The 20,231-nt window shown below is 34.5% G+C and overlaps 4 protein-coding genes and 1 long non-coding RNA gene across 5 annotated transcripts; all 5 read right to left on the bottom strand.

Moving 5' to 3' along the window:
- Window positions 1–522: 522 nt before the first annotated feature.
- LOC134264647 (uncharacterized) lies at window positions 523–4,605 on the bottom strand. The gene has a single exon (XM_062746917.1). The coding sequence runs from the start codon at window positions 4,603–4,605 to the stop codon at window positions 523–525; it is 4,083 nt and encodes a 1,360-aa protein (XP_062602901.1).
- Window positions 4,606–4,914: 309 nt separating this feature from the next.
- On the bottom strand, window positions 4,915–7,274 carry LOC134264655 (E3 ubiquitin-protein ligase BRE1A-like). The gene is made up of 2 exons (XM_062746921.1): window positions 7,024–7,274; window positions 4,915–6,553 (listed from the first exon to the last, which is right to left on the bottom strand). The coding sequence occupies exon 2, from the start codon at window positions 5,689–5,691 to the stop codon at window positions 4,915–4,917; it is 777 nt and encodes a 258-aa protein (XP_062602905.1). The 5' UTR covers window positions 5,692–6,553; window positions 7,024–7,274.
- Window positions 7,275–8,133: 859 nt separating this feature from the next.
- On the bottom strand, window positions 8,134–8,494 carry LOC134264639 (uncharacterized). The gene is made up of 2 exons (XR_009991580.1): window positions 8,446–8,494; window positions 8,134–8,208 (listed from the first exon to the last, which is right to left on the bottom strand). It is a non-coding gene; the product is annotated as an uncharacterized LOC134264639 (long non-coding RNA).
- A 3,806-nt stretch (window positions 8,495–12,300) lies between these two features.
- Window positions 12,301–14,311, bottom strand: LOC134264666 (uncharacterized). Its single transcript, XM_062746931.1, has 2 exons — window positions 13,462–14,311; window positions 12,301–12,542 (listed from the first exon to the last, which is right to left on the bottom strand). Exons 1-2 carry the CDS (start codon window positions 14,309–14,311, stop codon window positions 12,301–12,303), a joined length of 1,092 nt encoding a protein of 363 aa, XP_062602915.1.
- Window positions 14,312–17,949: 3,638 nt separating this feature from the next.
- Window positions 17,950–19,984, bottom strand: LOC134264675 (uncharacterized). Its single transcript, XM_062746939.1, has 2 exons — window positions 19,135–19,984; window positions 17,950–18,212 (listed from the first exon to the last, which is right to left on the bottom strand). The coding sequence occupies exons 1-2, from the start codon at window positions 19,982–19,984 to the stop codon at window positions 17,950–17,952; spliced, it is 1,113 nt and encodes a 370-aa protein (XP_062602923.1).
- Between the last annotated feature and the right edge of the window lie 247 nt (window positions 19,985–20,231).

Here is a 20,231-nt window from a genome sequence, read left to right on the forward strand (position 1 = left end):
ACCTGAACGCACACACAGGTAAGTCATTGATGACTGCCTGCCAAGGTGAATTAATGTAACGAATTTTAAAAGTACATTTAACATAACTAAAAAGTACTTGCAAAATATACTTACCACGGTCTGTTTTCCGTGCAGAAATATACTAAAATGTTGCAGTAGACTTGCTGTAAGTCATAGGCACAAGCTGGTGCAAAACTTAACCAATCTGTCCTGACCCTTTACATCGTGTCTTACACGGTGGACAGTTCTGCCGGGAATACCTAGCTATTGTTACCTGTCCTGTCGGCCAGAATTCTGCAAGGAATTCTGGGTGCTTGACCAAAGAGGTGCTCGAAGGGCGAAACTTTATACAAAACAAGGGGTACCCTATAGGTTATATTAGTGATTGTTACACACCTCCCTCCTATAAGAAAATTGTCGTACAATTTTTCTAGAACAATCACTATAAGACAAACATTTGAAAATTCTGAACGTATTTACAGTAATCTATATACATACCTTGAATTGTCTACTACTTGTCATCTACTGCCGACTTAGATAGTCTGCTCCCACGTTCTCACTTCCCTTTATTGCTACGATTCTGAAATGGTATGGCTGTAGCTGTAATGCCCAACGCATCAATCTTGAATTTTCTGTCTTTGCCTTGTTCATGTACATCAAAGGTTGATGGTCGGTTTCTAGCACAAAGTCTTTTCCATACAAATACTGATGAAATTTCTGGATTCCCCAGACCACTGCCAAACACTCTTTTTCAATAACGGCGTACGACTTCTCCCTCTTCTGTAGTTTTCTGCTAGCGTATGCCACGGGGAATTTTTCATCACCTTCCATCTGAAGTAAGACTGCGCCTATTCCCTCGTCTGCAGCATCAGTACGTAGAATAAACGGTTTCTGCATGTCAGGTAGCTTCAGAATAGGTCTGGAACATAACAACTGTTTCAAAGAATCGAACGCTCCTTGATGGCATTCTGTCCATTGAACTCTATTTGGATTACCTTTCTTTGTAAGGTCAGACAATGGTATGGCTATTGCTGAAAAGTTAGGAATAAACTTCCTGTAAAATCCGACTAAGCCTAGAAAAGAACGAACTTGTTTTTTCGTCTCTGGTATTGGAGCATTCTTGATTGCTTCAATCTTGTCGTCTTCTGGCTTCAAACGTTGATCATTTACGAGATAGCCCAAACAATCAATCTGCTCAAATCCAATGAAACATTTGGTAGGTCTTGCTGTAAGGCCTGCATCCCTCAGTCGAGTGAACAATATTTTCAGCGTGCTTAGATGTTCCGCAAATGTATCAGTAAACACCATGATGTCATCTATGAAGTTTTCTACATTTTCCATGCCATGAAGAAGATTGCGCATCAATCTACTGAAAGTCGCTGGGGCGTTTACTAACCCAAATGGCATCTTTCTGAATTGGTACAATCCAGCGGGTGTAGAAAATGCAGTCAATGGTTTGCTATCCTCTTCCATTTGTACCTGCCAATATCCTTTGCTCAGGTCAATTTTAGAGATAAACTTCTTTCCTGTTAGTTTGGAAAATATGCTGTCTGGATTAGGCATTGGCTCAGCATCGAAAACTGTGACGCTGTTAAGCTTTCTGAAGTCAATGCAAAATCGATTTGTCCCGTCTTTTTTCCTTGCAATCACGACTGGTGCAGAATAGGGGGAAGTAGAATGTTCAATGACTTTCATCTGTAGCATCTTCTCTACTTCTTCTCGGATTACATTTTCTGTGTTGAATGGGATAGAATACGGTTTTACCCTCACTGGCTCCTTCGACGTCAATTCTATCTTATGCTTCACCAAGTTTGTAGTTCCAGGAATGTCTGTGAAAACTTCACTAAATTGTTCACACAAAGATTTAACAGTTTGTTTCTGTTCTGGCGTAAAACGTTCGGCAAAATGAATGTCTTTCACTGATTCAGTCTGAACACTTGAAGGTAACAAAATTGAATCCTGTGTTTCATTGCTGTCTTCATCACTGAAGTCTATCAGAGAAACTGCGCATGCTGATAAAGCTTCCACTTTCGGTTCATCTCTCTCGACATACTTTTTCAGCAAATTTGCATGGTACGTTTTCGTCTTGCCTCCCAAGTCAACCGTGTAGTCCATAGGTCCTATCTTTCTTGTGATACTGTAAGGTCCCTTCCACTGCATGAGAAGTTTATTCGATTTAGTCGGGAGCAGGACTAACACTCTATCTCCTTCTTTCATCTGCCGATTACTTGTCTTCTTGTTATAATATTTTCTCTGACGTTTCCTTGCATTTTCAAGATGTTCATGGGCGATCTTGCACGTTTCTTCAAGTCTTTGTCTTAAATCAAGAACATACTGATATGTTGTTTTGACTTCTTCATCTGGGATCTCTTTGGTCAATAACTCCTTCAGAATCATCATTGGTCCTCGAACAGAATGTGCATACAAAAGATCAAATGGAGAAAACCCAAGACTCTCTTGCGGTACTTCACGATATGCGAACAGTAATGGATTCAGATATTTATCCCAGTCCCTGGGTCTTTCTGCGCACATCCTCTTGAGCATCTGTTTTAGTGTTCCATTAAACTTCTCCACGAGCCCATTGCACATTGGATGGTATGGGGTAGTCGTTATTCGCTTGAAAGACAAAAGTCGACTCACTTCCTTCATCACATCGGATGTAAACTGAGTCCCTTGATCCGATAGCATCTCAGTAGGAACGCCCACTCTACTAAAGATGTCAACCAGTGCTTCTGCTACACGCTCAGTTTCTATTCCGGGAAGTGCGATCGCCTCCGGATATCGAGTTGCATAATCAACCACTGTAAGAATGTATCGATTACCCTTATCAGTAATCGGTTGGAGGGGTCCTACGATATCAACTGCCACTCGTTGAAACGGAACTGTGATAAGTGGCATGTGTCCTAGCGGCACTGCAGGAACTTTGCCTTTGGATATAGTTCTTTGACACACATCACACGATTTACAGAATCTCCTGATATCTGCTTGGATCCCTGGCCAGTAAAATTCTGCCATGATTCTGTCTGTTGTTTTCCTCACTCCCAGATGTCCTGCCATTATCGATTCATGTGCCAGCTTCATTACCATGTCTCGATACTGTTTTGGTATGATGAGTTGTCGAAAAACTTTTCCATTAGAAACTCTTGGACTGCTGAACTCTCTGTATAACAGTTGTTTTCTGAAGTAAATTTTTGAAGAACCTCCATCACTGAATTGCTTCACTATTCCCTTTTCCGCCGTGTCCCTCAGTTTTTTCAGTGTCTTATCGTCCCTTTGTTCCTTTTGTAAGTCCTCGGGTGATACATCCTGTATGGCACTTGGTACTTTCAAAGGTTTGTATGTCGACTGTTTCTTTTTTAGCTGACCACGAGTTTCAACTGCTGATGTGCCTCCTGGTGAATGTATCCATGCCATATTTGGTTCATGGGGTTTCCTAACTCCTTGAATATTTCCAAGAATAAGATCATATGATGGACAGTCAAAACACCAAGCGTCAACATTTCCTGTAAAGTACGGCGTATCCACTTGAACTGCTGCGACCTCGGCTTCTATCACACTTCCATCAGCTAACTTGCACTTTTGTGTTTTGCCTGTAAGTTGGTCCTTTTCTACCAAGTCCTTCCTTATCACAACACCACTACATCCAGTATCTCGTAGTACAGTTACCAATTTGTCACCCACACAACCTTTCACAACTGGCATCACCATTTCACTAATTGCTACTGAGTCACCAACACAAGGTAATGTTTCCTCTCTGTGCACAGCAGATGTATCTTGGCGTCCTCTACCACGTCCAGAGTATCCAAAATTGCGTCCACGAAAGCTGTTGAAAGTACCACTCTTCGGATCATTGAACTGATATTGTTTTGGAACAGTCTCTTGTTTCTCAGTAGCACTAGATACCTTGTTAGATGAAAACTTCCGATGAACACAGTCAAAGGATTTATGTCCGACTTTCCCACATATGTAACACTTTGCTCCTGAATTGGATTTCGTTTGAGCCACTCTGTCCATAGAATGAAATTGTTTATCAGGTTGAAGTTTCCTGTCGAATGAGGGTCTTTGTGTAATGGACGAAGATGTAATGTTTCTGGCCTCTGCAAACTGATCCGCGTAATGCGCCATCTCCTGAATGCTTGGAGGAATTCTCTCTTTCAAGAATAAAGCCAGCTCCTTCGAACAACACAATGTAAATTGTTCCCTTAAGAATAAATCCTTAAGTCCTTCATATGTTTTTGTTGTCTTTGAAAGTTCAATCCATCGTTCAAGGTAACTGTCCAATCTCACAGAGAATTGCATAAAAGTTTCACTTCCGTCCGGCTTTGATGATCTAAACTTCTTGCGAAATCCATCTTCCGTCATATCAAAACGTTTAAGAAGAGCCTTTTTCAGTTCATCGAAATCTAAAGCAGATTCTGGAGGAAGTCTTGAAAACACATCCAGAGCTTTTCCTTTGAGTAAGGCACTAAGATGAGCTCCCCAGTTATCCCTACGCCATTTCTGTGATGTCGCATAAATCTCAAAACGTTGGATGTAAGCGTCAATATTATCCTTCGAATCGTCGAACGCAGGAAGTTGGTGATCTAAACTTCTTGCGAAATCCATCTTCCGTCATATCAAAACGTTTAAGAAGAGCCTTTTTCAGTTCATCGAAATCTAAAGCAGATTCTGGAGGAAGTCTTGAAAACACATCCAGAGCTTTTCCTTTGAGTAAGGCACTAAGATGAGCTCCCCAGTTATCCCTACGCCATTTCTGTGATGTCGCATAAATCTCAAAACGTTGGATGTAAGCGTCAATATTATCCTCGAATCGTGAAGTTGGTGATCTAAACTTCTTCGAAATCCATCTTCCGTCATATCAAAACGGAAGAGCCTTTTTCAGTCCGAAATCTAAAGCAGATTCTGGAGGAAGTCTTAAAAACACATCCAGAGCTTTTCCTTTGAGTAAGGCACTAAGATGTCCCCAGTTATCCCTACGCCATTTCTGTGATGTCGCATAAATCTCAAAACGTTGGATGTAAGCGTCAATATTATCCTTGATCGAACGCAGGATGATCTAAACTTCTTGCGAAATCCATCTTCCGTCATATCAAAACGTTTAAGAAGAGCCTTTTTCAGTTCATCGAAATCTAAAGCAGATTCTGGAGGAAGTCTTGAAAACACATCCAGAGCTTTTCCTTTGAGTAAGGCACTAAGATGAGCTCCCCAGTTATCCCTACGCCATTTCTGTGATGTCGCATAAATCTCAAAACGTTGGATGTAAGCGTCAATATTATCCTTCGAATCGTCGAACGCAGGAAGTTTTGGTCCTTTTATTGGTTGTTGCATTTCCGTGCCGTGTGAAGATGAATCCAACACTTTGTGAGACCTTTCAGCTGCTAGTAGTTGGAATTTATGATCAATTTCCATTTCTTCCATCTTGCGTTTGTGTTCGGAATAAGCAAAATGTTCTTTGCTCGCTTCCATCTGAAGAATGTGTTCACGTTCCTCACGCTCTCTTTCTGTACGTTCTTTTTCCAGCTGCAACTGATGTTCACGTTCCTCCTTCGACTTTCTTTCTTCTCTTTGTCTTTCTCGTTCATCACGAAGTCTAGATTGTTCCTCCTTCACAAAATTTTGTAGAGCCTCATCCTTGAATCCCATTTGAGTACCAAGCTCCAGCAACTCCTGCATTTCCTTCACAGTAGACATGATGGATGACTAAACTGAACCACCTTACCAATTTTAAGTCCAAAGGAATAATAGTCTCACTATATATATTTATCAAAGATCTTACTCAGCTAGCTTACCTTAACTTAAGTATCATAAGGGAGAGCCATAACTTCACTCACCAAAGCTGATCTGCATGTTGCCCTTGGATTAACTACTCAACTCTTAACCAACGCTAACTATAACGAAAAATATAAATCAAAAAATTAATCCTGGCAAACCTTCACCATAGAAGAATTCTAGTTTGATTTAAAAAGAGAGTCTGTCATCCCACCGCTGCCACCAAATTTGTAACGTGGAATGAGCCAGGCTTTCCTTTTCAAATCAAAACAAGAATTTCTTCAAAGAAAACAAGAATTTATTTACACAAAAAAAAAGAAATAAAGAAAAGACAATTAACAAATAAATCACGCAATCACACACACACACACACACACTCACTCAAATGATCGTAACCAAAAAAAAAATGTTATTTACAATGATAAAAAAAAATGATCAAAAGATGTTTAAACAGCTGTATCAACTATCAACACGTGTTCTCAAAAACTCAAACCAATTTAGAACTCAATTTCAATCATTACTAGTATTGTCCATCCATACGACAGTCTCAATCAAGTCCAACACTGTCCTTAAACCTCCCAAGCCTCCGGGGCTGTAGTCCCAGACTGTGGTTGGGATCAATGTTCACAAGTACTGGAGATTCCCGCGACTAAGTCGTAGACATCATCATCGACATCGTCTTCATCAAGATCATTGTCATCATCGTCATCGACACCATCATCAACATCACCGACATCATCGTCGTCATCATGACATCAGTTACCACGAACACCTCAGCATGGTGCTAAAATATTAACTTTCCTTTATCAGTAAAATAATTATGTACTCTACATATGGCAATACTATAATATAATTATACTGGCTTCAATTAATAACCATATAATTATCTTGAGTTCAATATAACATAACACTTAAATGCTTTCAATATCTTCAGTTTGTTTACAGTTGACATAGATACAAAATGGCTGACAACACTTCCGGTAGCTTACTTCCGCTCAGACATTTAAATGAAAAAGTAATACAGCGAACAAAAATACAATAAAATACAGAAACAGGCTGTTCTTTAAATGTATAGAATTACACTAACAGCGATAAAACTATTGACGAGAAAACCTATTCAAACACTCTCGCTAACGTCACACCTGAACGCGCACACAGGTAAGTCATTGATGACTGCCTGCCAAGGTGAATTAATGTAACGAATTTTAAAAGTACATTTAACATAACTAAAAAGTACTTGCAAAATATACTTACCACGGTCTGTTTTCCGTGCAGAAATATACTAAAATGTTGCAGTAGACTTGCTGTAAGTCATAGGCACAAGCTGGTGCAAAACTTAACCAATCTGTCCTGACCCTTTACATCGTGTCTTACACGGTGGACAGTTCTGCCGGGAATACCTAGCTATTGTTACCTGTCCTGTCGGCCAGAATTCTGCAAGGAATTCTGGGTGCTTGACCAAAGAGGTGCTCGAAGGGCGAAACTTTATACAAAACAAGGGGTACCCTATAGGTTATATTAGTGATTGTTACAATGCTTATCACCCGATTTTTGCCAAACAACCCGAAAATCTCCCGATTTCCGGATTTGGTTCGTGAATTAGGTTGCACTTTTAACTTCCAGTTAAAACCCAAGCTTAGATCTACGCGTAAACAATGCCGATGGATTAATTATCAGTGCAGGTGTAAACAATTAACTGGGTGTTGTTTTGACAATTCAATGTTTGAAGTCAATTAAAATGGCTTCCGATAGAACTAGATCGTTATCAGGGCCAACAGGAACAAATTGAACCAAACACATGTCTCTGATTGAACCAAGAAAAAGAGAAACGATATTTATGTACATATCTAGGAATCTTGGGGGAAAAAACTTTCATTCTAGATAAAATAAAGAGATCGAAGACAGTGTAGGCCTAACTTCACATTGAAAACATATTACAGTAGTTAATTAGTTAAGAGAGAGGAAAAAAATAACTTCAAAACTGAAATTGGTATATTTCAAATTTAGCAGAAACTGAAACATGTGAAAAGGCTTTAAAAAAAAAAAATGCACACTTATATACTTCTGAATCAGGTCAATATTGAAATATGAAACCTTCAATTCTCATTTTTAACATGTAATTTAAATCAAATTATATATGAATTTTTTTGTCATAGTAAATTAAATCCTTTTTCAATAAAAGAATTCTCAATACACAAATACTTTGTATATATATTATAAAATTTAATCATGGTAATTATGTCGTGAATGTCGTTACCCGTTATGACCAGATTTTTTACTTTCCAAATCTGGTCATGACCAGATTTTTACATGCTGGAGGTTGGCAAGTATGCTGTCCACGACGCCATTTGTAACACAAGAGAATAATGTTCTCGTAGTTCTTTTATTCTTGATTTGAATGAGTATTCAAAAATTATGATGATTATGATGACAGTGGTCCTAAAATAAACAATACACAATTGAAAATGAAAAGGTTGAAAAAATAAATGTAAACAAGTACAATATCACCTCTTGACATTTCAATATTAGGAAAAAAGTAATGTTCACTTCATTAAGAAATATTTATGACAGTCAGACTTCTATTACACTTTATCATACATGCAGCATATAATCTAAGCAAGAAATAAATATGCAGTATATATAATAAGTAATAAAAAATGTACACAGTTCACAAACCTAAGTAAGGAATACAGTATGGCCGCTTCCGGTCACTGTGACGTCATCACTCAAGGACTGTCCACTATAAATACAGTCAGGTCTTACTACTCAATTCATACAAACTATACTTACATGTACTTGACAAGGAACCACTTTTATAATAAAAAGGTTTTGCATTGAATAATCTTTTAAAATCATATATCATTAGGGCATCTATTATTTTTAACCTATAAACATACTTATAAACAAATGACTAGATGGTAACATCACGACATCATTTCTGACTAGTAATAAACAACTTTCAATCGGGAAATTACACCGTTGCATATTTCACAAAATATAAAATAATCATTCACTTGTGACAAAAGTACCTAGTCTAATATGAATGCAAGACAAAAATATCATTACTCACATATATCAGACAAAAAGGCGTTTAGTAACACGGCTGACACACGTCTTCACTGGTCAACATCTACTGTGAAAATACCGCCAAAAGATGGCCTACTGTACATTCGATAAATTGACCAATTAATGGACAGATTCACAAGTGTAAAAAATGAATTATAAAAATTACTTACAGCCAAATACTATCGTTATTTCAGTTATTCAAAAAGGATTTAAGCATAAAAATAATTTTCCTTTTCATAATTACCGGCCGCCAGGAGGCGGTCGGTTAGTTGATATGAAAGTTTTAAGTTGCCATGCGTTTCTGCGGAGTTAGAATAATTTGAATAAAAATATTTAATAACATTCATATTATAGAATATTAAACAAAGATATTCTAAATGTTTAACAAAAAGCACAATAATCATAAAATAAAATTTTTATAAATAATTTGGTGAATATTTCATCCAATCCTGATTGACAAACAGTGACATTTCTAAAGTGCGGAGAAAATTAGCACGAAGCGTCTTATGTAGGCATAGTCTAAAACAAAGACCATGTTGTATATCAACAATTTTACTTTCTCTTTTTAAACAGCTTAGACAGGATATGTTGTACTTATTTTAAAATGCCGTGTATATTTATACATTTCCTATGGAAGTTTTTCAAAAATTTGATGAAATATTGATTTGTTAAAAGCACGGAATCGTACGACAATTTTGTCCATTAGGCTAGGATGAAGCGCGTTTTTATTACAATGTGCCAAGCATTTTCCCGCCACATCTCAACACTGAAGAGAAGAAATATAGTGGTGGATCTAGATCGATTTGGGGGGTTGTTAACATCCTCTAAGAGAGTCCCACATATTTCATATTTGTTCCGTTTAAATTAAAGTAAAACTATAGCTAAGTTTCAAATTTGGTTTTGTATTTTTTTGTAATAATTACTTAAACATCAAACTTCCACCAGAGTTCATTTGTATGAAACTGCGTGCAGAGACGCAGAGGTCTATGGGCAGTTTGCTTATACATATAATATTGTACATGCATTATGCATGAAGAAAATCGGCAATGTCGCATGCAAGTATTTCATGTCACGAGGTTATTTTAACGGGTGCAAGATGTTTCGGGACCCCGACGTTTCGGGACCTAGGTACACGACGATTCGGGACTAGCGATAAGACGGTTCGGGACTTGCGGCAAGACGTTTCGGGACTTGGGTTAAATTTTTCGGGATTTCGATAAATACTGAAATAAATAACATATTTAGCTAAAATTATTTATTTATTTTATTAATGTATCATTAGATAAATATATGGACAGACATTAAACTTTATAAAATATTTTTTTTATAATTTAATCGCCATAGATACCTTTTCTCTTTAATAAAAAGAAATTTTTTCGGGATCTCAACAAATTATTTTATTATGGTGATATAGCATATTATTCTAAGTACACAGAGTATGTAATATTTAATTTTTATGTATATATAAAATAAAAATTTTCATAAAGATATACTTTGATGGTTTTTTTTTTCATAATAGACGAATAAGAATATGAATATATAAATCTTTACAATATTTGTATTGATTTCTTTTTATTTCTTATCAATTTTTTCTTAATTAGTTATTTTTTCTTGTGTGTGTAGTAGGGGGGGGGGGGTCCAAAATTTAAACTTCTCAGGTTGATGATATATATTTTAAAATATTCAAGTGATCTCCAGCTACCGTCGAATATATCTTTAAAAATATGTCAGTGAATTGTTAAAACAACAACTAGGACCAGGTACACATATCCCATAGGGAAGTGTTACGTACATGTATAAAGACGCCGCCGGTAATGGGGACTGAAAAGATTGTGTGGTTTCTATTGAAATTATTTTAAGAAAATAAAAATCTAAAAATATGCAAAAAAATATCGTTTGTTTATTGGTAAATGAAATAATTACAAATCAAACAATATTTATATATATATATATAATATTTATATTTATATAATAGTAATAATTTTCCATTCTTCAAAATTTCAACAAAATATAAAGGTTTTCAAAATGTTTTGATCTCGATTTTGTCAATTTTTCCACAAAGGCTTTCAAATATTTTCTTTTCAAAAAGTTTTAGCATAGTATCTATTGTAAGATTCCTCCCTGGAAATGTTACGAAAACATTTTTAAAGTTTCCAAAACATTGTAAATAAACATATTTTACAAATGTTGCGAGAATATTTTCCCTACATGTAGATTTTTAAAAAATACCATACTTTTAAAAAAAGAATATTAAATGGCATAAACAACATGATTTCATTTGATATCGTTTGAAATAATGTCTTTAAAAATATTCTAAATTTTATCATAGCTTTATCTATTTAATGTGGCTAGGTGGAAATTTAATAAAAAATAAAATTTAAGTTGACCTGTTAACGTAGTCATTTTTTTTTTAAATCTGGAATGTCTTTTAAACACTTTTACAACGTACATGTAAAATGAAAAATTTAATATTTGCAAATTAAATAATATTTAGTATTTATTTACTGTATCATTTAAACAGTGTGTCTTGTACCTAATTATGTAACATCACATAATATTACGCACTGGTCGGGTATATACGAAGATCGATAATTAAGTTTCATTGAGATTTGTAGTCTGTGTATACACAGTAAACATAACAACTACCCGTAAAACGTAAAGTTTTTACTGCACATGTGCTAGCTTAAGCCTTTGTTAATTCTGTAAACAAATATGAAATCAAACACTTAAAATTGTTATTAAAATGGAGAGAAAGAAAGTCTTGGAAGTAAAAACACGTCCGTGGTCTTCGCACAGCAGTTACGACTGTCTCCCGGTTTTAATTCTGCAAACTCTCGTATCAAACACTATAAATAAATCAATACATAGCCTAATTCTAAAATATATTTTTTGAATTAAATTTGGCGAACCAAATACTTTATAAAGGTAATATATTACGTATATCAAATGCTGTAATAAGAAATGTAGAGACAACATTGCGGGCGGTTGATTTTCTCGGCAGGCGTGCTCCATGCCGCATGCAAACTAATATTCCAATCTGTGCTTCTTAATTAAATGATAAATTGTGTATAAAACTGAGAAATTATACATATATAAACATAAAAACAAAAGTAAACAAGTTTTATTTCATTTCCTTAACAAAATATATAGAAGTCCCGAAACGTGTTAACCCAAGTCCCGAAACGTGTTATCAGGTCCCGAAACGTCGGGGTCCCGAAACGTCGCGGTCCCGAAACATCCAGACTTCATTTTAACAGATAAATGTAAGAAATTTTAAAAACAGATCACGCAAATTTCAGTTTCTATAATTACCTTATCAAAGGAAGAATTAATTGGTTTGCGGCCGATTTTTGACGCTTGCGTCAATATGTTTCTTGTTTGTAAACTTTATAAAAATTTCAATCTGAATCTTGAACCCGATGCAAAATATACTTCGCCCTCTTACACGATATTATCTTTCTTTATTCATCTGAAAAGATCAGGCTTTAAAACTCGGAGTGAATCTCGAATTCTCATCAGTGTTGCAATTTGGATTTTGCTTAAAGGTTCTTGTCCAATGGATTGCAAGAACGAGCTTATGGCACCATAGTGGTTTCCTAAAATCTGCCACGATATGTCCCCGTTGCCGGCTGACGGAGGCACTATCTGATCTAGATGGACAACTAACTGAAGATCATTTAAAGCTGTTTGTGCCCTTGTTGGATCAACTGGTGTGAAGCACAAGAACTCGAGCATGTGTAACATAATGAACGTTGGTACGAATATTTTATTCCGATCATATGTATCACAAAAACCAGAGAGCTGTTCTAAAAATAATTCGTCGACATAAAAGACGTTATTATCAAGAATTATATCCCCTAAAAAGCCACTTTTAACTTGATATTCCATAACTGCTTTTCTGTTTCATCCGTATCATCTGAATTTTCGGTTAATAACATGTTTATACACATCTGTGAATACATATTTGATTTGCTCTTTGTCTTCTCTAAAACATTTAAAGCATCCATATATCTAAATTTCCCGTAGTAATACATGGACATATACAACATATCCGACACATACCCAAACTTTGCTACTAGCTTAAGCATGTAGCTGGATATTTTGTCAGTCTTATACAGAACTTTGTTTCTAAAATATGTAAGAAGGCTCGTTTTGTAATGTAAAAGCTGTTCTCTGAAGTGCGACGGTTATATATTTTCGCATCATGACAACTTGATTCCTAGTCAGATTTGAAAATAGCAACGTTTCTAGTTTCTTTATGGAGCTGATGCAGTGACTCAGATCTGGTGTGCTTAAAGATTCGCATTTGTCTAGTTCTGCTTTGAATTCCTCCTCAAAGATCAAAGAATCTTCATTTGTATCGGTACATATATATGTGTTGCCTTGGATTACACATTCTAATAAAGGGGCTAATAGAGTGACAGTGTAAAAGGCATGCTATACCCTTCTCATACAACCCATACAATCTCAGAAATAATGTATTTCCTGCTTCCCCCGTGGATTTTACTTAGAAACATTTGTTTTCTGGAATGAAAAAATTAGGACAATTCCCTTCATATACGTTTTGAATAATAAATTTAAAGCAAAACCAAAAACCCTGCAAAATATTTTGAGGACACCAATTACGCATTGTATTTTTCTGAAGAACCCAGAAAACTGCCGTCTTCATGTGGTAAGAACAGAGTAATTTGTCATCTTCACTCAATTCGTTGTTAATGACTTCTTTTAGAAATAATTTAAGTAGGCCATACGTTAAAAACTGGCAGTGATTCATGGAGTAAACGAGTTTCTGTTCTGCAAGAGAAAAAGAGATTCTCCATTCTTTATCTTCATAGTTTCCTAATTTGTGTCCTATTGCTACAAAATGGCATCCACTTCTGACTATGTCTTTAAGGACCCGCCCCTCCGGCCAAATATTACATCTCTTTATCCACGGCGAGGCTGATGGAGGCCAAAAGTTACTGCTAATGCAATGAGCATTGTCATACTCCATGTTTTCTGTACATGTATAATTCCCAGTGCTACACGGCCCGTGCTCAGTAGAATTTGGGAATATATGTGAACATGTGATTTGTCTGTATAAAGAACTAGATATATAACGTCTATCATTGATACAGATACATGCTGAATCCACGCTTTTTCTGTCTGTCGGTGTCAGCAACTCTAGTAAATTGAATCCTGGTAAGCTTTTAGAACAGTCAGCGAGAATCAATGCGATTTTGTTAACATTGTAATTTTGAACCTGACCCAGGCTCCAGATAACTCTGTGTTTATATAAGCAGTACATATTGTCAATATCTGATCCAGGTAATCTAAAACCTTCTCTGCGACTCCCACTCATCATTTCAAAGGCTTGATTTTTATCTTCTCGCACAATCTCCATAAGATCCACAACTTCTCTTCTCATGGCTACCTGTTGTGAAGTCCCAATAATACCACATAGTCCCTTAAATACTGACTCGGAGACGTGTTGCATATCAATGTCCCTTTAAAATAGCAAGCAATAAATCAGATAACAATAGATTTTAAAAAAACATATTGAAAGAAGCATATACTCCATAAACACAATTAAAGTTTTTTTTTCTTTATTTTGTAGTTTTGCAATCGTCTATTTTTGATTTTTATTTTTGCTTATACGAGTTTTGTAAGCATAAACTGTTTTCGATATTCAAAAGTTGTTATAATGCATCGATCCTGAACATGCTGAACATATTTTTTTTCTTATCTGTTCAGTATATGATGGTAAATTGCAAAGTCGACTTAATTTTAACACAGTACGGCCCTCTGTTTTTTTTTAAATATCAGAATAATACATGTATATGCTTGAAAATAAGAAATCAGATGATGTATATGCATCTGATCCAACCTCTGATGGTTTACATTCCGTTTTTGCTCTGTTCTTATTTTGTATTGTTGTATAGACTTTGATATTGAATACTTTTCGTCATCTCCATATCTTTCGTCTTTTTTGGCAATCCCCCTATATGAATAAATGGCAATATAAAGATATGAGGCACAGGTAAGGGTTCAGGACTGAATTCATTGAAAATATTAAATCCACTTCTGGGAGTTATGAGGCCCAGGTACTAAAGGGGGATAGATGGAAAGACTAACAATGCATTGATAAGTGTTTTGATGTTTGCTGGCAATTCAGCTCTATAATCATCCACCAAACTTTATTTCCAGCACAGCAACTACATTGAGCTTTAAATCTCGATGCATATACTTTTTTTATTCACCTTCACTTATTGAATACATATAGGGCTGAAAAAGTCCATGGGAAATAAAAGAATTATTGTGTTTATATTTATATATATACATGTATCTATTTATGAAAAAATGTAAGATTTAAAAAAGGGGGATTTAGAACTTTTATATGGTACATTAGATTTATTTGAAATATTTGCATTATTAAATGAATTTTTGTTTCAAATTTTACAGATTCATATGCTTAAGCAGAGGTTACTGGCCCTAGAAAACAATGGAATCCCACCGAATGAAACTTCATTATAGCAACAGGTGTTTTGTGAAGCTGGAAATGAATGGATATTTTTTATTCTGTGATATTTTTTTGTTTCAATATTTGCTTTAAATTTTTTTTGATGTGAAGATCACATTTTTTTAGTTATAAAAAAACAAGTTAAACACATTGATGCCATAGTAGTGAGTTTAGTTTGAATTAAGCTGGTCATGATTTCATGATATTTACTGTATTATTATTATAGTTATTTATTTTAGAAATTCTTTATAGTTTGTGCATAGGTTGTATTTGATTGTACAGTAAGTTAATTATTTTGAGATGGAAAAAATTGAGGCAAGTTTAAAATCTATCAATATGTACAATGTATATATATGTTACTCATATTTTCCAAAAAAGCCATTCTCAAAATAAGATAAATAAATTATTTCATAACAGTATTGCCCTCTAATGATTTTATTTACTGTGAGAAATAATTTTTTTAATCGTGTATTATCATAAATAAGAATAATACATTTGTATGATGTCAATTTCAAGATATTTTTCTTGATACTATAATGCATTGCGTAAGTATTGCACATACTTAAAATTTTGATTTATGTCACAAGAACCTTTTCCTGTATTGAGGCATTTACATGTATACAAGTCAAGTAATTAAGAAAGAATCTCGGATTTCTACCACATGACTTTTTTTATTCTGTGTTTGAGGTACCAGTATTTTTATGTAGATTTTGGACACCCTTATTATTATATTTTTTTAATTTTGCACTTTTTTATGTTAATATTTTGACATTGCAATTTTTAAAAAAATATTTAAATATATTTTAATGTCAAAGAGTACACTGTCATCTCCACAACTTTGTTCACGATGTTTTAATGCATTGTTTTAAATTCACTCATGACCTACATTTGTAAGTATTAAAATTGGTCCCACCGTACTAAATATGAACTAATTAAAAAATATTTAGTTAAAGTAAGAAAAATGCAGTTTTTCAAAAGGCGATGAATTTCATGTATTTGTAATGTATAAATTGAGTATCACATGACCAACAGTATTCATTAGTGTATAAATGTAAATATTATAATGAGAATATTATATGTGTTCAACCCATGGTTCTAGGCGTTATTTATGTGTACTTTATAGTGAAACATTACTGCATTTATCACTGAGACTTGTGTAATATTGCATTCATTTGTTACTTCATGTATTCATGCAGCTTTACTTTATGAGACAGTTAAATGACATCATCTGCTTGAAATAAAGCAGTTATTTTAAATGTCTGTGACATCTGCATTAAACTAATAAACAACACATGAAAGAAAATTAGTGGATATTTATGTGTCATTTATTGCACAAAAGATGTGTTCGAAAAATCTATCTAGATGTAGATTTTTCTAAGAAATGTTTTTATAAAAAATACTAGCAGGTGTTTTTCAATTTTAATTTTCGACCTTCAAAATGAAACTGTCATGAAGGAACATGCAATAATTAAATGTACAATCCTTAAACAATTGTAATTTAATAATCATATAATCAGACTTATTTATTTGATAAGAAATAAATTGAATCAAACACATTATCAATGATAAAATCTGTAAATCAATTATAAATGTTTACATTACATACCTATGTTTTTTTACATAGAAAGTATGTGGAAATTTACTGCATACAAACCACCCTAACACATACACGGGGTCAATTTAAGGTGAAAGGGGATGTTTTAGTTTGACGTCAAAAATGTTGAACGCTGAGGAAAGTGTAACATTATAAGCAAAAATTAAATATCATGACCACTTTGAACAGCTTTTCCATTAACTCAAACGATAATACAGGAATTTTGTTGAAATAAAAATCACAAAAACGCAATATGAGTTAAAATGTAAATATAGGCAATGAATCATTATTTTTTTGAAAAAGAAAAAAATAGAAAATATAGTCTCCTAACAGCAATAGTTTGAGCAAATTTTCTTAGGATGCTAATGAGTGTCATTCAATTTCTTTGCACATACCATTGCAGTTATGAGACTTTATTTTTCAAAAAATAATGATTTATTGCTTAATGAACATGAAATAAAGAAAACCAACAGACAATACAAGTCTGTCTACTGGGAATGAAACAAAATAAAGAATCCTGGAAATTGGAGAGTTTGGATTGAATACAATGTAGTTTTATTTCTTGCCAAAGGATATTCCTTTATACGGTTTATTGAAATGGCAAAATTGAAATCAACCGTTGGTTTTCTATAAGTTAATATAAAATTAAGGTTTTGATTAAATTGAAAAAAAAATCATTTTAAAATTGGTATAATTTTATATGTTATTATTACAAACAACATTAATATTGATTTTAAACTCTCAAGAGGGACATTAAACAACAATCAAACAATTCTGAAACATACCACTAGAATATATAAGGTACATGTTGATGGGCAGAATATAATACATGTATCTTATAGTCTAGCATTGTCTTCTGTACAAATAATAAAACTCATGCAATTGAATACAGTTCGTATATAATCAACCTTTTCAAATTAAAATGACTACCGTGTCCCATGTTTAAAACGTTTGTATGTCGAGGTTAAATTCTTTGAGCTTTAGGTGTACCAAAGAGGATTATAATATTCTCTTGCTTTATTCATCTGAAAAGATCAGGCCTTAAAACTCGGAGTGAATCTCGAATTCTCATCAGTGTTGCAATTTGGATTTTGCTTAAAGGTTCTTGTCCAATGGATTGCAAGAACGAGCTTATGGCACCATAGTGGTTTCCTGAAAGTTGTTGACAGATCCCTAAAATCTGCCACGATATGTCCCCGTTGCCGGCTGACGGAGGCACTATCTGATCTAGATGGACAATGAACTGAAGATCATTTAAAGCTGTTTGTGCCCTAGTTGGATCAACTTGTGTGAAGCACAAGAACTCGAGCATGTGTAACATAATGAACGTTGGTACGAATATTTTATTCCGATCATATGTATCAAAAAAACCAGAGAGCTGTTCTAAAAATAATTCGTCGACATAAAAGACGTTATTATCAAGAACTATATCCCCTAAAAAAGCCACTTTTAACTTGATATTCCATAACTGCTTTTCTGTTTCATCCGTATCATCTGAATTTTCGGTTAATAACATGTTTATACACATCTGTGAACACATATTTGATTTGCTCTTTGTCTTCTCTAAAACATTTAAAGCATCCATATATCTAAATTTCCCGTAGTAATACATGGACATATACAACATATCCGACACATACCCAAACTTTGCTACTAGCTTAAGCATGTTGCTGGATATTTTGTCAGTCTTATACTGAACTTTGTTTCTATTTAATATGTAAGAAGGCTCGTTTTGTAATGTAAAAGCTGTTCTCTGAAGTGCGACGGTTATATATTTTTGCAACATGACATTTTGATTCCTAGTCAAATTTGAAAATACCAACGTTTCTAGTTTCTTTATGGAGCTGATGCAGTGACTCAGATCTGGTGTGCTTAATGATTCGCATTTGTCTAGTTCTGCTTTGAATTCCTCCTCAAAGATCAAAGAATCTTCATTTGTATCGGTACATATATATGTGTTGCCTTGGATTACACATTCTAATAAAGGGGCTAATAGAGTGACAGTGTAAAAGGCATGCTATACCCTTCTCATACAACCCATACAATCTCAGAAATAATGTATTTCCTGCTTCCCCCGTGGATTTTACTTAGAAACATTTGTTTTCTGGAATGAAAAAATTAGGACAATTCCCTTCATATACGTTTTGAATAATAAATTTAAAGCAAAACCAAAAACCCTGCAAAATATTTTGAGGACACCAATTACGCATTGTATTTTTCTGAAGAACCCAGAAAACTGCCGTCTTCATGTGGTAAGAACAGAGTAATTTGTCATCTTCACTCAATTCGTTGTTAATGACTTCTTTTAGAAATAATTTAAGTAGGCCATACGTTAAAAACTGGCAGTGATTCATGGAGTAAACGAGTTTCTGTTCTGCAAGAGAAAAAGAGATTCTCCATTCTTTATCTTCATAGTTTCCTAATTTGTGTCCTATTGCTACAAAATGGCATCCACTTCTGACTATGTCTTTAAGGACCCGCCCCTCCGGCCAAATATTACATCTCTTTATCCACGGCGAGGCTGATGGAGGCCAAAAGTTACTGCTAATGCAATGAGCATTGTCATACTCCATGTTTTCTGTACATGTATAATTCCCAGTGCTACACGGCCCGTGCTCAGTAGAATTTGGGAATATATGTGAACATGTGATTTGTCTGTATAAAGAACTAGATATATAACGTCTATCATTGATACAGATACATGCTGAATCCACGCTTTTTCTGTCTGTCGGTGTCAGCAACTCTAGTAAATTGAATCCTGGTAAGCTTTTAGAACAGTCAGCGAGAATCAATGCGATTTTGTTAACATTGTAATTTTGAACCTGACCCAGGCTCCAGATAACTCTGTGTTTATATAAGCAGTACATATTGTCAATATCTGATCCAGGTAATCTAAAACCTTCTCTGCGACTCCCACTCATCATTTCAAAGGCTTGATTTTTATCTTCTCGCACAATCTCCATAAGATCCACAACTTCTCTTCTCATGGCTACCTGTTGTGAAGTCCCAATAATACCACATAGTCCCTTAAATACTGACTCGGAGACGTGTTGCATATCAATGTCCCTTTAAAATAGCAAGCAATAAATCAGATAACAATAGATTTTAAAAAAACATATTGAAAGAAGCATATACTCCATAAACACAATTAAAGTTTTTTTTTCTTTATTTTGTAGTTTTGCAATCGTCTATTTTTGATTTTTATTTTTGCTTATACGAGTTTTGTAAGCATAAACTGTTTTCGATATTCAAAAGTTGTTATAATGCATCGATCCTGAACATGCTGAACATATTTTTTTTCTT

This window comes from Saccostrea cucullata, unplaced genomic scaffold (assembly GCF_032062105.1).
Source record: "Saccostrea cucullata isolate Sc308-1 unplaced genomic scaffold, CSIRO_AGI_Scuc_v1 ctg2853, whole genome shotgun sequence".
Lineage (NCBI taxonomy): Eukaryota > Metazoa > Mollusca > Bivalvia > Ostreida > Ostreidae > Saccostrea > Saccostrea cuccullata.

Excerpts from the sequence above, each read along its gene's own strand:
- LOC134264647 (XM_062746917.1), bottom strand. The coding sequence starts at position 4,605 with ATGGATTTCGCAAGAAGTTTAGATCACCAACTTCCTGCGTTCGACGAT.
- LOC134264655 (XM_062746921.1), bottom strand. The coding sequence starts at position 5,691 with ATGTCTACTGTGAAGGAAATGCAGGAGTTGCTGGAGCTTGGTACTCAA.
- LOC134264666 (XM_062746931.1), bottom strand. The coding sequence starts at position 14,311 with ATGCAACACGTCTCCGAGTCAGTATTTAAGGGACTATGTGGTATTATT. Across the intron at positions 12,543-13,461 it reads TCTTCAGAAAAATACAATGC|TTGATCCAACAAGGGCACAA; the intron begins GTAATTGGTGTC and ends GCTTCACACCAG.
- LOC134264675 (XM_062746939.1), bottom strand. The coding sequence starts at position 19,984 with ATGCAACACGTCTCCGAGTCAGTATTTAAGGGACTATGTGGTATTATT. Across the intron at positions 18,213-19,134 it reads TCTTCAGAAAAATACAATGC|TTGATCCAACTAGGGCACAA; the intron begins GTAATTGGTGTC and ends GCTTCACACAAG.